At 44.5% G+C, this 15887-nt stretch overlaps 1 protein-coding gene across 5 annotated transcripts in view; it reads right to left on the reverse strand.

The window, feature by feature from the left end:
• Positions 1-223: 223 nt before the first annotated feature.
• KCNS3 (potassium voltage-gated channel modifier subfamily S member 3) overlaps positions 224-15887 on the reverse strand; it is a 34810-nt gene continuing 19146 nt past the window's right edge. For 3 of the 5 annotated variants that reach the window (XM_067703648.1, XM_067703646.1, XM_067703649.1), the window contains exons 2-3: positions 11297-11488; positions 224-2235 (exon numbers count right to left, since the gene is read on the reverse strand). In XM_067703648.1, the coding sequence (XP_067559749.1) occupies positions 704-2179 (1476 nt within the window). In that variant the 5' untranslated portion in view covers positions 2180-2235; positions 11297-11488 and the 3' untranslated portion in view covers positions 224-703. Of the gene's footprint in view, positions 2236-2572; positions 2904-11296; positions 11489-12564; positions 12720-15887 lie in introns of those variants that run through there. The other 2 variants (XM_067703650.1, XM_067703651.1) reach the window with 2 other exon arrangements.

Below are 15887 nucleotides of genomic sequence, written 5' to 3' on the forward strand. Positions count from 1 at the left end.
TTACACTGGACAGTGTGGTTTAATCATGAACGTGATCCTCCCATTCGCCAACCACTACCAAGTCTACTGAACAAAAGAACTAGCCCACCGTTGATGTATATCCAAAATTCAGAAACACACAGAAAGGGCTCTTAATGTGTGCCAAAAAGAGCTTTTCCCTCCCAAGCCAATTGTGAATATACTGAAATAGACTGACTTGACATAAAAACATACGACCAAGACATTCTCCATACTGAAGTAGGCAGTTTATTAGGCTCCTAATGTCCATGTTTAGAACGTGAACATGGATGGACATGCATTGTCTCATTTTGCGGATCTTACATGCTTGTAATCTTCAGTCAGCTGGGCCTTTGATTCTACTTGTCAGTAATTGACAGTTAGCTCAATGTGAGTAAATGATAAACACAGAACGATACGTAAGCCGTAGCAAGAGATCCCACCCAATACCATCTACCTTTTGTTTTTCAAAAACCATATCACAACTCTCTCTTATAAAGAATAAATTTCAGAGCAAGGCATTTAATCCGCCTCTCTGAAAAAAATAAAGACGTTTCTATCATTTCAGAGCAGTGAAATGTCCAACTATGGCTGAAAAGTACACCCTGAGAATTAAATGATTTTAACAAACCCACTGAGGTTTATAAAGCTGTGCTAACCTAACGTCGGTAAAAGGGACACGAGGCACAGGCACGAACGCCCCTGCTCATTTCGCCGTGCAATTCTCCAAGGAGGCCGTGTTATAAACATCCTCGTTCTCGTCAATGCTCGAGGCGTCTGTGGCTTCGGGGTCACTCACCACGATGCCCACAGAAGAGAGACTGGTGAGGAAGGCATGCATCCGCTGCGCATAAATGTCCCTAATGTTAAAGTAAGGGAGCTCGTGACACTTCTCTGGTGGGTCCTCACTACACTGGTCCACTTCAATGTCCTTTTGCTTCTGGTAGTACTTGGAAAACTTGTTGAAGATAATGGTGATGGGAAGGGCCACCACCAAGATGCCACAGATGATGCACGTGCTGGCGATAAGCTTCCCAGCCAAGGTGACTGGGTGGGTGTCTCCGTAGCCCACGGTCGTCATGCTGATGGTGGCCCACCACCAGCAGACAGGGATGCTGGTGAGGCTGGACGTGTGGTCATCTTTCTCCACAGAGTAGATAAGCACAGAAAAGATGGAAATGCCCACCGATAGGAAGAGAAGTAGCAGCCCAACTTCGTGGTAGCTATGCCTCAGTGTGGCACCGAGAGACCGGAGTCCTACCGAGTGCCGGGCCAGCTTGAGGATGCGGAAAATCCTCATGAGCCTGAGGATCTGGACCACCTTGCCCATGTTTTCAATGTCCTCACTCTCTTCCTTCTTGGTGTCTACAGCCAACGTGGCATAAAAGGGAATAATGGAGATGAAGTCGATTATGTTCAGGGGGTTTTTCCAGAATTTCTTTTGACAGGGAGCAGCAACCAGCCGGACGGCCAGCTCGACGGTGAACCACGCGATGCACGCGATCTCGACGCCTTCCAGCACGGGGTCGTCCACCTCCCCGTCCTCGTTCTGGAACTCCGACATGCTGTGGACGCACATGGCCACGATGGAGGCCAGCACCACGCTCAGGGAGGAGATGGCGATGAGCTTGGCCGACAAGCAGTAGGCTGGGTTTTCCGTGCGAATCCAGATCTTCTTCCGGAGCTGACCGAATCGCAGCTTGTCAAACTTCTCCAGCTCCTTCTCGAACAGAGACGACTCTTCGAACGAGGAGTCAGTACTCACATCGTTGCTTTTCTGGTCCCAGTCCTTCTCGTGGTTTTCCTCCTTGAGCTCGTGGTAGCGATTACTGCAGCAGGAATCGAGGAAGAGCTCGTTGATGCCCCAGTACTCGATCTCCTGGCAGAACGAGAACACGCACAGCTCCTCCATGACGTGCAGCTTCCCCGTGTAATAAAAGTTCAAAACGTATCTGAACAGGGAGGGGTTCCGATCAAAATAGTACTCTTTATCGGCCACGCTGTAGTCATCACACAGTTCCAGGATGGCCTCTTCCGAGTGGCAGCTGAGCAGCTTCCCGAGTCTGGTGTGAGGAAAGCGCAGGAGGGTGCTCTGGTCGATGGACTGTTTAAAGCCCCCCACGTTCAAGTTGACAAGTTCCTTGTCTTGTCCAGGGCGATGGAAAATCTCACCAAACACCATGGTGGATACAGGCGGCGGAGAGCTGGCTGGGAAGGGAGATGGAGTTCACGCTGGACCTGGAAGGAACATAAGACGGCATTTAGCCCTGTCCCATGCAGCCAGCCGTGCCAAGCTTATTTTTAAACTGCCCTTTCCAGGATGATGGGCTACATTAAAAGCAAAACAGGAAACAGGAAAAAAAAAAAAGAATACGCTATCCCCTTTTTGATTAGAAGAGAATCGACACAAAACAGGTTTTTGGTTTTCGTTTTTTAAAAAAATGGGTTTATATATCCATTTTTGGAAAAAGACTGCCATATAAATTTTATGAACCCCAATTCCTATTTCTCTACTTTTTAGTCATCCAACATTACCTCCCAATGCCCGAAAAGCAATGCATTTGGGATCACTTACACAATACAGCATCTCCAGTCTCAACCACGAGGCTTCCTCATTTGGAAATGCTCAATTCAGACGTGACAGGCTACTTGCTGCCCGGCTTGTAGCTCATCTCTCCTGGCCCCTAGGGCTTGGTCGTGCACCCTCGGGAACAGCTCTGTCCTCTGCTCTGCACCTCGTCCACAACCCACACATCCCTGGGGGCTCAGCTCAGCTCTTACAAAAGATGTAGGTTTCCTCTTACACTCCAGGGTTTCACTCTGTTTAGAAAAAGCCCTATTCCCCACGTTTCGATGTGGACAATCAAAAGGATATAATTATCTCCCTGTCCCTAAGTGTCTTAAAAGATATAGTTACACTTCATGGGATGGGATTTCAGGTACATCCACAAGGGAAGAAACTGACTTAGGGAACCTTTTCAAGTTAACTGCACTATCAGTTTCCTGACACGAACAGGCTCCTCTGCCACCTCCTCCCTCCCTTCACAGTTTCCCACACGCTCCCAATCTATGACACCCAAGTCTATACCGGCCCAGCACGCACAGGCTATTTTATTCTTGACGCTAACCAAGATGTACCAGAACCATTTCTCAGAGAGAAAAATAATAGATTTTGACCATCATCCAATAGAATGACGCTTCCTCAGAGCCAATGATGCAAATAAAAGAAAGGTAGGAAACTGTCATATACTAAGTTCCAACAGAGTACTAGTAGATGTTTTGTTTTTATTACGTCTTTTAATCCTTCCAGTACTATAAGGTAGGTGTATAGGAAAACAGATACTCAGAGAAGTTGAGTAGAGCCATGATTTAAACCCAAGTTGGATTAACCCCCAAGCCCATGCTATTTCCACTACACACATCCCCCCCATCCCTTCCTATTTTTTTCCTTATTATAATCTAATAACCCAATGTGGGAAGTGTTATAACAGAAATGAGTCAAGCATCTTTGGCTTTATTGAGAGAAGAACAATGACCTCTGTCTGGAGAAGCTTCATGGCAGAGGTTCTATTCAGGTCAAATGTTAAAGGTTTAAGCAGAGCTGAGCAAAGAGGGAAAAGGACATTCCCAACCGAGGGTATCAAAAGGTGGGCACAAGCCAGACTGTAAAAAGACTTGTGTATCAACCTAAAGAGTCTGGAGTTGATCCTGTAGGTAAGACCACTAAATCATCTTAATCAATAAGTGGGCGTGGCTATATTTGTGGCTGTAACTTGGAAAGACCCCACTGACAGCAGGAGGGAAGACTGCTGGTGGGAATGGCTGGAGTCAAGAGGTAGGGCTTCAATAGAATAGGTGAGAGGACCCAAACTCATACAGCAGTGGTGTATATAAAGTGACAAATTCAAAAGTTTATGAAGTGGAATTGACAGGACTTGGTGGTTGACTGGAAGGAAAAGATAAGGAAGTGGAAAGTCAAAAGGAGGATGTGTTTTCTACTCTGCATTAGTGGGTGACATCATTAGAGGAAACACAAAGGTCAAGTAGGAATTTCTTGCCCTTATGTTTATGGAAAGCCCAATCTGTCGGCGAGACGAGAGATTCCTCCTCTGAAAAGGACACCCCAGAGGACACAGCCTGAAAACACAGCCCTCTGCCATCCACCCTAGGAGGAAGCCTAGTGTCATAAGGAATACATGGCCGTTTGCTCTGGACTCACCAGCACTGAATGTGTTCCCATGAACCCAGAGACCTCAGCCTGGCACGGCAAGAAGCTTCATAGATTCGCTGACCTCTTTAAAAGACTTGATTTTTTTCTGCCTCTGCTTTCTATTTTTAGTTAGAGATCTTCTCTGAAGGGCTTAAATCAGAGCTTATGGCTTGGTCCAAATATTTATGGAACCTCTGAAAGCAGGCTTATGCTCGTGGCAAGTAGGGTAGTAAAATGTTCCAAGGAACTAGTTTTAGCTAAGCTAGTGTTAAGGCTTGAATGGACATTATCTCCTGGTGGATTATTTTTTATCTCCTTGGCTCTCCTGAAAACCCACCACGGTAGAAAGCCACTGTCTGCCTTCATGATACTACCTGCTCAAGTCAGTCTCAATCAGAGACTGTGCCGTCCACTTCCTAACCGTTTCACAGTCACTTCTCCAAAGAACAATGTTATCAACCATAATATCCGTCTTCTTGCTCTGTCCTCCTTGCTTTGTATTGACTCCATGCCAGTAAAAGAGAGCCCGTTCTGAGGTCCACTCATTCCTCAAAGTCTACTCACAGAAGCAACACACATCATAAAACCAGGGATCTCTTGTTGTGGGTCTTTCAGAAGAAAGAAAAAGGAAAGCATCTCTGGATCAGATCAAATGCTTCAGCTCAGAGGGCAAGATGAGATTCTCTGCGTCACGGCGGCCAGAGTACAGTGTTGATTTCTTTGGCTGTGTCTGGCCCATAGCAGCCTATGGAGGGCAGGCAAAAAGAAGACGCCCACCTTTACAGACTGTAGCAAGGTTCCCTTACATACAGCTAGTCCCTGGCCAATTACAAACAATCCTTATATCCTTTGCTCCTCACTATTACTTTGGGATTTTGCAGATGAGGAAGCAGGATCAGAAGAGATGAATGGGCATCATGCAGCTATTAAGGGTTAGAGCAAAACCCAAGCCAGGGCTCCTTAGGCCAACCCCTCTGCTCTACAGCGTGCTGGCTCACACATCCAAAGTGGCATAAGAAAAGCAGATACTGAACATCACTATTTACAAGATTCCTATATTCAGGCCAGCATTTATTTAACAGCCATCATTTACTCCCATTCAGAAAATAGTTGCTGCATCAAAGGTATATCTATATATATTCAATATATATTTATATATAGTACATATTTTATATATGAAGTTATATGTAAATGTACATATAAAGGGATGTATATTATATACACATACACCCACACTTAGTGTGAACCATATATATATATATATATATTTATATTTAACTGTGCACACACTAAATAAAAACATGGGTCAATTCCTCTATAAGTGAGACAAATGTCTCTAATTGTGACTAAAAATATAGAAAAAAATAACCAAAAAATTTTTGATTACATAAAAGTAAAATTTTTGGTATGGAAAAACATGCCATAAGTAATGTTAAAAAAGAGAATACGGAAAAAAAAAAAAGAGAATACGGGAAAAAATATTTGCCACTTACATCACAGACAAGTGGTTAATATACCTAGCATGTAAAAAGCTGTAGACAGAGAAGAAAAAAGAGAACAACAATATAGAAAAACGGACCAGGTATGAACAGACAGTTCACAGAAAAAAATGCAATTGGGTCTTAAAACAGGAAAAAAAAAATGTTCTACCTTGCTCATAGTAAGATAAATGCACATTAAACTTATGGTGCAGTATCATATCCAATACCAAAATGGAAAAAAAAAATCCAAAAATTGGACTACATACTCTATTATCAAGTATATGGGGAAGCAAACACTTTCACAGACTGGGAATACAAATGAAAGGGAATCTTATGAAGGGGAATTTGGACATATCTGGCAAAACTGCCCACAAAATAGGAGAAAATATTTGCAAATCATATATCTGATAGGGGTCTAGTATCCAGAATAGGATTTTAAAAAAAAACCTCTTACAACTCAACAGTAAAAAGACAAATGGGCAAAGGATTTTCTAGACATTTCTCCAAAGATATATAAATGACCAAAAAGTACATGAAAAGATGGGCTTCCCTGGTGGCGCAGTGGTTGAGAGTCCGCCTGCCGATGCAAGGGACACGGGTTCGTGCCCTGGTCGGGGAAGATCCCACATGCCGCGGAGCGGCTGGGCCCGTGGGCCGTGGCTGCTGGGTCTGCGCGTCCAGAGCCTGTGCTCCGCAGCGGGTGAGGCCGCAACAGTGAGAGGCCCACGTACCGCAAAAAAAAAAAATGTACATGAAAAGTTGCTCAATATCATTAGTCATTAGGAAAATACAAATCAAAATCACAATGAAATACCACTTCACACTACTAGGATGGTTATAATCAAAAAGTAGTAATAATACAATATTGTATTGTGTTATAATACAATAACTGTTCGTGAGGATGTGGAGAAATTGGAACCCTCAAGCATTCTGGGTAGCCGTTTTGGAAAACAGTGAAAGAATGATAGAATTAAAATCTCACCATTTTGCAACTCATAATGAAATAACAGATCTGGGCAATGATCATAAATGGCTGCTAAAACCCAGATAAAAAGCTGATGGGGAGCTTCATAGCTGGTAGATCAGAGGACCAATACCTGAACCCGTTGATCAAGGCCTGGTGTAACAATAAGAGACAACAAGATAGGATGTGCCTCCTGATGGAAATATATGCACAATTCTGAACTATACCAGCCCCCAAAACGTCAGACCTGAATTTGATCTAACCTCTAGATCTAACAGTTGAAGTAAAATAGAGACTTCAGAGCAACATGTTCAAAGACACTATAGGGATGCAATCAGCAAAAACCAGACTGTGGGAAATTATACAGTACAAATGACATGGATCAAACACATGACATATCAAATAATCCAGCATGTGGCTCTGTATGGATACTGACTTGAGCTAGCCAAATGCTTTTAAAAATACATATGAAGGGCTTCCCTGGTGGCGCAGTGGTTGGGAGTCCGCCTGCCGATGCAGGGGACACGGGTTCGTGCCCCGGTCCGGGAAGATCCCACGTGCCGCGGAGCGGCTGGGCCCGTGAGCCATGGCCGCGGAGCCTGCGCGTCTGGAGCCTGTGCTCCGCAACGGGAAAGGCCGCGGCAGTAAGGGGCCCGCGTACCGGAAAAAAAAAAAAAATACATATGAAAATCAGGGACATTTGAATGCTAAACTAGACACTTGGTGACATAAAATAATAACTGTCAGTTTTTCAATGTGCTAATTGTATTGTAATTATGCTCTCAAAAAGAATCTTTATCTTTTGGAAATATACACTAAGATCTATGGATAAAATTATACTACATTTAGGATTCATTTCAAAATAATCCATTGATGTGGGGTTGCGGGGGACAGGGTGGAGGCACTGTCATACAAGATGGCCGTGAATTAATAATTACGACAATCGTTGCAGCTGAGTGATGGGTACAGAGGAGGTTAATGCATTATTCTATTTTTGTACATATTAAAATTCACCATCAACAATGTTTTAAGAAAAATTTACTAAGCACCTTTTTGAGCCATGCGCTGTGGTAAATGCTTTCATATACACTATTGTGCACCTTTTAACTACCAGAATCTCAAGCAGTACCTCAGTGTAAGTATCCCTGAATGACTGAATCATTTCATTTAATTCTCCCACAGTCCTAAGGGGTAGATCCTATAACCCATGTTGCAAACAGGGAAATCTGAGGCTCATAGTTTAGCCAACATTATACAGCTTTTACAGGGCAAACTCTTTCCAGTATGCCTCAAATATGAGTATTTAATTTTTTTTAAGTGGGAGGAAGGAGGGACTGGTTGATCTTCAATTTTACATATTTTATCAGTCATCCTCATTAATGAATGCTAGATTCTTTGGTAGGAGATTTGGTACTAGCATGCCAAGTACACATGTGGTCTCAAATGAGGCACATCTGTGGGTCCCAAAGGCATCTGGCCACAAGGTAGAAAAATCAAATGCTATTTTCATTCTCTTCCCCAAGAAGAGCTTCGGTTCATTGTATCAATCCTCCTGCCTACTATCAACCCAAATCACTCATGGTGAGAACACCATATACGGTATGTGGCCACCTTGTTCCTCTTGGTATTTGTAAGACTGAAAAGAAAGAACAGATGTCAAAAATCCAAGATATTCTCTGGCAGCTTAAAAGAAAACCCACATTGATCCACTTCTCTCCAAGTGGCACCCATAAAGCCTTTCCAAAGCCATTAACCTCTTACCGCTCTCTTTGCCTCATGCTTTCAAAATCACTTTAAAAATACTCTCAAAACTGTGTCTTTTCAAGGGTGAGACATATACATGCACACATGTGTGTGAGTGGCTTTGATAATGCACTTGATTTGCTCAGAAAAGTAACAAAAGCAAAACAAATACAAGCCACTTGTACTTGCTTTATTGGGCAGAATCACTTTTTAAAATCAATTCCATAAAAGTAAACAGAAAACCTCGATTCTTTTTCCCTTCCCACTTGTCCAAAATCTACATTAGTCCTATCATGAAATCCAAAAAAAAGGGCGGGGGCATTCTTCTGCATTAAGGCTGCCATCTTTTTGGAACATTCTTCTGAAAGAGCTGTATTTCATTCTATTAAATTTAAAAGAAAAATAATTTATGTTTTTAAAAAGGGTAGGTCATACTAAATTGTATTTCTGGCCATGCCATATGAGAATATTCCAAGTAAAACTAAACAAATGTAAACAGACTTGAAAATCTAAATTCAATCCACACCCAAGTATTGAGCATCCTCTCACCAGGAACCTTCCCTGGTGATGATTTTCTCCTACAGCAAGCTCCCCGTGCACTGGGGTGGGTAACGTGTAGGGAAAAGAAAATCAGAAGTCAATGTGGGGCCACAGAGGAGCAGAGAGTATAATGAAATGTCAGTGGCATTGCACGGTCCACCCTGACTGTGAATTTGGAAATGGAAATGCTAGTGGTCCTTGATTCAGGCCTTTGTGAATCAGAGCGTTTTTACAGCAGCTAAAATAGCACAATCCTGAGAAAGAAACAGCTGTTTATGAGACATTTAGGAGGACATGTCCAGAGCCAGAGTACAGGACACACAAAACTTCAAAGAGCTTGCTGGATTTAAGTCTTTGTTTCCAGGGATCAGCATTTCCTGGGCCTCCTGAGCCTTCTACATGGAGCCAATCCCCCCAGTAGCCTTCCAAACGGTTCTTCCCAGCCCAGTGAGGAAGCCTGGATATAAAGTGTGATTCCCACTGGCCAAATAAACGGCAAGGAAACGCCCTCCTGGTCTATTCCACATCTGACATGTTCCAACAGCATTAAGTGCAGCTGACAACACACCAGTGGCATAGGTCCCAGGTCGCCCTAATTCAGAACATTCATCACCTAAACCCAACTTTTAAATGTTGAATTGAAAGAAATGAACCCACCAGGTCCCCTTATCTGTGCTGAACTATAGAAGCAACGAAAGAATAGAGAAAAACGTCAAGACTCTGAAAACTTGTGCTTGAACTGCCACTCCCCAGCTACATGACCTTGGGTGGGAGATTCCTGATCGACAAAAGATGATGTACACACCTTGATGATACAATAACAAATGCAAACGTCTTTTGAAAACACAAAGCGTAAGATACATGTAAAACCTTATTCCAAAAATAAGACATTAAGGTAACAGTATCCCTACCTCCCCTTTCCTGCCCCTACTTACTCCCTTCCCTCTCTTGCCCCCTCCACCTGGACCAGTCATATTAGAGTGGTACTTATTCCCTCTGGACTCTATTTAGTGTGGCCAATCCCCTCTGGAAAATCCAGGGAGCCCTGTAATCCACGCAGCCCATCTCCAAGCAGGAAGGCTGCTCGGAGGGCTGATTCAGTGAGACAAAAAGCCAGAAATCTCTCCTATCTGTAAAAAGCAAAGAACCCCAGGTGAAAGATTTTCAACCAGAAACAGGAAAAATGTGGACTTTGCCCCAAGAGGGGAGCCTTAACTCTGCAGTAGCTCCATCTGAGTCACAGCTCCACCTGAGTCATGTGACATGGAGGGACGCACATACAAACGGCTGTCAGAGTGACATTCTGGTGTCCAGAAGAGGGAGTACTGGAGCATTTGAACGCACCTACGCCAAATTAATAGTTCACCCCTGCCCCTGCTTGCCGGCTCTGCTCACCTTTTCCCACAGCCCTGCAGGTGCATTTTTATTTGAGCCCCTACCACAAGGAATTATAGTGTTTTTACAGTTCTCTATCCTCCACAAGTCTGACCACGGCTGTCACTAGACTCCAAGCTCTTCTGCAGAGGGGACCAGGTCTCGTCATCTCCACAGCCCCTTATGCTAATTGCTGTCCACCGTCTAGCGAAAGACACTTTTATCTGGAAGAATTAGCAAAAACTATCACTGTTTTTGTGAAAGAGCCAGCAGAAGGGTCTAGATCAGGCATGGCGAAATGAAATGCTTCCAGTGGCCAAACAAGTTACACAAGTGAAGTGGTCAGGCTGGGGACTGTGGTGAACCACCCATGCTTGTCTAAGTGGCAAAGGCTACTCAGCACCAGAGTCCCTTGTGGGAACAGAGGGCCAGTCTAGGTGTATCTTACAGTGTTCCCGGAAAACCCAGAAACCCTGCTTTTTACGTGGTATATCTCAACTGTAATTAGAATTGATCCAAAAAGTTTTTAACATTATGTGGCTCAAACAAAAATGTACCCCCGGGCCAGGCACTGCCAATAAGCCCTCAATCTGTGACCTGAGTGAGATTCTTACCAACCCCAGGTCTACGCACCGATTTCAAGCCAGACTGACTCAAATGGACACAAATAGAACCTTGTCACAATAACAGTAGTGTCATTCCCTCAAGTCTGAACTACAAACAACAAAAGGGGGTGAGCCACAAAGACGACAGAATCTTCCATAGTTGACCTGCCATGTCCCCCAGGACAACTGCAGCCCCATCCTTCCAGGCTGGCACTCTCCCTTCCTCCCTCAGTCATCTGCCCCAACTGCCCAGTGGATTTTACAGTCGGAAGAGTCTCCCTGATGTCTGACTTTCATTTCTGTCACTGCACTGTAAGGTTTGTTCTCCCCTTCCTCTGATAAGTAATGGTGTCAGAGAAAACGTCAGAGAGGCAGCGCTTACCCTTGTGGTGTTGATGTCACACACTCTGCCCTCATCCTGCCCGGTGGAATGTCCATCGTCATCCAAGAAGCTCCGCCCTTCTTCCTTCACTGGAAAGTGTGGTGCACAGAGGCATTTAGTGGCCAAAAAGAAGAGAAGAATCCTGTTCTCTGGTTCTACTGGCCAAGGCAGTCGCTGGGAAATCACTCTCACCTGCAGAAGAAAGCATGCATCAAGTTGTAACTCCAAGGGGAAAACACATACAAGAAGTTTTATCTCAGACTCATTGTTCTGGGTGTTTTACTGATTAGACCCATATCTTAGAGCCCCATCTAACTCTCAGGGACCCGTCACTCCCACTGGACACGTGGCTACAGAGACATCAGGAAAGGATTCACAACCACTTTCAGGCCCCAGGACTCTCAGATCTTGACTGGAGTGGACACGTGGGACATCTCCACTGACCCCAAGGCCGAGAAAATATCCAAGGATAAAACGAGGCACTAGAATTAGGACTGCAGTCACCTCCCACGCAGCTTCTTCTAGGAGCATTATTTTAGCTAATTCATAATATTAGCTAATTCATCAAGGATATACTTATAAACCTCTAAATGAGTACCTTTAATCCACATTAGAGACCAAGTTCTGAGTGTAACTGTGCTGACAGAATGAATACTGCCGCTCTAATTTGAAATCAATAGGTTTCGAAGGCTGGCCAAATTCCATTTTGCTTCATTTGGCCATTGTCATATTTCACAGACCAGAAATGACTACAGGTGTTAGATCAAAGTTCTCTAGTTGTGTGTGTGTGTGTGTGTGTGTGTGTGTGTGTGTGTGTGTGTGTGTGTGTGTGATGTATGGGGGAGAATTAAGTTTGTATCAAAACAAATATAAGGACAAATTTCAATTTTTCGCTCTGAAAAAAGTTAAAGAAAGTAAAAAAAAAACCTTCAATTCCCAACGAGGTAAGCCTTGCCTCATGGTGGCGCATTCCCATAGATTTATACTAGTATCCAAGCATCTATCCATTGATTTTCACGTTTTCCAATCAATGCTAGGTTCAAAGGGGAGGAGGAGAAGATAAAGAAGAAAAGATTGATTCTGAGCTGCAGAAAGAACTGAAGGCAGTGCCTCCAGCTATGTCAGTTATTACAAACTTTCATTATACTTGAAGCTCTGCCCAGTCTTATCCAGGGCACTGGGATCACAAGACGCAGTGCCTGCCCTCAACCCTACCCCGGGAGCCCACAGACCCCAAACCAAACAACAAACAAGTGGAGGTGGCCTACCGACACCCAGGGGGCCTTGAGAGGGAGCAAAGCAGGAACGGTTTCCAAGCCGGTCCCAACAGTGGCCAGAGCAACCCTTCAGTGAATTTCCAGCTCTAATAGAGATGATAATGAGGAAGGATCCGGAGAAAACTGCAGCATTACCCAAACTGAACTTCTGAGATGGGACACGTGGGAAAAGAGGGAGAGAAATCTCAACAGGGATAAATAAGATCAATTCAGGAGCTAACACCCTCCTCCCCCTTCCTCTTCTTTCTCCTCCACAGACTCCCAGCAGCACCTCAAAGGGTTAGCCCCAGACGTTTGTGTTTCACTTGAAATGCAGAAATGTTGTGCCTTTTTTAAAGGATACAGCACATATATATAGGCTTCCTTTCCCTAGCAGACGCCTTTCCAAATGTAGCACATTTTAAAGAAAGGTAAGATTAATCTGGCTAGGAGATAATTAATTAACTGCAAGCAGCTTTGATATGACTATATTAATTACTGAAGACAAAAATTAACAAAGTCCTTAGGCTATTCAGCACTTCTAAGAAACCCCAGCACTGCTGGGCACTGGCTCATTACCCAGAAGGACGGGGCTGGCCCAGGGACAGACTGTGAGGTTAGCCAAATATATCTTTTTTAAAAAAACTGATGCCCAGTGGGCATGAATGTCTGATGCACGAATAACATCCCAGGCTGTCTTTTTCTCTCTCCTTCCCCCAAAACTCAGACTTCTTGTGCCTTCCCTCATTTCCCGTCACCATGATTTCTGTCCAAAAAACTGGATTTTTGGAAAACATGTAAAATTAGTCAGTACCTCTCTACGTGAATTTATGTCAGTTTACTCCCTGCTTAGGGCATTCACATACTAGGTGTGACCTCGCCACGTAAAATGGTAACTAGCATTTTCCGAGTCCCTACAACACACCAGGAACCTTCCCGAGTGTTTCACACACATCACCTCCCTCCTCAACCACCGTAAGGGGTAACTGCTGACATTCCCATTTTATAGATGGGACATTGAGGCTCAGAGAAGCTGTCTGCCCAAAGTTCCACACCTCATGAGTGCCAGAGACAGGAGTCAAGTTCAGGTAGGTCTGCCTGATTTCAATTACTGTAGAAAATCAAGGTCCTCTTTTAGTTGTTGGGGAAAGTTAAGAAAGGATTGGTAGAGGTGGCAGAACGTGGCCCAAACCAGCAGGTCTGGGGGGAAGAAAAATGTGTACATCCAACACGTTCTCTCCTTCCTGCTTAACAATCCCACCAAATGGTTCTGTTTCTCTGTGCTCCTATCGTCCGTATCAGTGTGCAACTGTCTGTGATTTAGCACTTAAGCAGGTTTCTGACTGTGCTCAATGATTCAGCAGGATCCTGGCCAAACACATCATGCTCACTCGAGTACTGCTAGCCTCTGCATAATTCCTCCCGTCATAGGACAAAGGGAGACCCTCTGCGGCATCCTTGGACTCCCCTCTAGCCTGGCTGTATTTCTTGGTGGGTTGACTACAGCCTTCAAAAATGAACAAGATGACTGCCTCCAATACTGAGAGGGGAAAGGTGAAGATTAAGTGGCATATCGGACCCTTTCATCATCCTGAGGCCTGACATCCAATCTTGGAACAGAACGAGGAAAAGCAAACCAACAAGCAGACAGTACACAGGAGTGATAATAATGTCCTCAGTCCCTCTCCCAGAGCTCACAATCACAGGGATAAGGTCGCTCTCCCAAAATTAAACTCTAAAATCAGTGCCGGAGAGCTCAAAGCAGACACTCCAAGGGACACTGCAGCCTAGGTCTGTGTCCTCTGTACTTGCAGAGAATCCTGAGAGCACCTGTCATGGCCCTGCTCACATTCTTCTGAAATGTCGTCACCCCAGTGCCACCCAGTAGACTGAGAAGCCTCCATTTAGGGACAGAGTCCTAATATCAATCTTCAAATGATGTTACCCAATGATGCTTGACACGTTTTTATTGAACCAATTCCTCTCCCCCAAGCCAACAAGACTAAAAAGTAAATTAATTAAAAGAATCAATATGGATAATGAAAGGCAGTGGGTCAGCAATGGAAACAGAGGAGGAAAAGTGTCAAAGATCAAGATGGGTTGCCAAGACCCATTCCAGCACTTCCTAAAGGAGAAGAGTCTTATCCTGAAGACTCAGCATCTCCAACACTGATGTGATACATTTTGAGTGGAGGTTTAAGACCTCAGAGTTTCAGGTATCACTAGATACCCCCAAATCTCCCCTTGTTCTGATTCCAGGCTCCCTGAGGCACCTGCTAGCAATTTCCTTTCCCAGGCTCCTTGCCAACGGACAGCATATAAGCTATGCAGCCAACACAAGCGTCCACTCTGTCCACCAGTTCTATTTATTAGTGGAATTTAATAAGGCAAAAAGAAGGTTATTTACTCACCTTCCTGGGGGTTTCTATTCAAGTCAGCCTCCTAGAGTTTAATCAGCTCTGGGACATCTGAAAGTGAGTTTCTGAAGTTGCAAGTCTGAGAGAGAGCTGACCCCAATCCGTGATAAGGTTACCAGGTAAATGACACCATGACGCACCCTCCTGGCAACCAGCTGGCTCCTCTGGAGACATCCTGACCTTGCAAACTTCTACAGCAGGGATCCCCGGCCTCAGCGCTATAGACATTTTGAGGCCAGATAATTATTTTTCCTGGGGGCCGTCCTATGCACTGTTGAGCAGCATCTCTGGCCTCTACTCTACCCACTAGATGACAGCAGTACACCTCCTCCCACCTCCCCATGGTGTGACAACCAAAATGTCTCTAGATATTGCCAAATGTCCCCCCGAGAACAAAATCATCCCCAGTGGTGAACCACTGCTAGGTTCACCGGCGGTTCACCACCACTGCTAGAACCACTGCTAGGTTCTCACTCAACAGGCAGAGTGAAAAAACCTCAGACACCTATCTGGGATCTGGAAGTTCAGAAAGGTCAGAATGACAGATAGTACTAATACTTCAGCGGCTGCGAAGGGCTGGGGAAATTTCTCCCAAACACTTATTCTTTTAGAATTCAGTCCTGGCATGTCTGGTGTCAGACAAGCAAAACTTTGCAAATGAGGAAAGATAAAAGCAAGGTTAACCTTTTGTTGAAACTCAAAGCATGCTTCACACAACGTGAGTCGGGAGTAAAGGTTAGTGATTTTCTCTGAGAGCCTGTCTCATGTTTGCTAATGTTTTTGGTACCAGAAAAACACACAGGGCCCGTGCACTAATATAGTTTCAAAGATGTGTGGGGCACATGTACAGAGATGTGTAGGGCACATGCTCTACTTCCTGTGGGGCATGGTGCTCCGGCTGGCCACACCCACTCCTAA

This window comes from Pseudorca crassidens, chromosome 14, assembly GCF_039906515.1.
Source record: "Pseudorca crassidens isolate mPseCra1 chromosome 14, mPseCra1.hap1, whole genome shotgun sequence".
NCBI lineage: Eukaryota > Metazoa > Chordata > Mammalia > Artiodactyla > Delphinidae > Pseudorca > Pseudorca crassidens.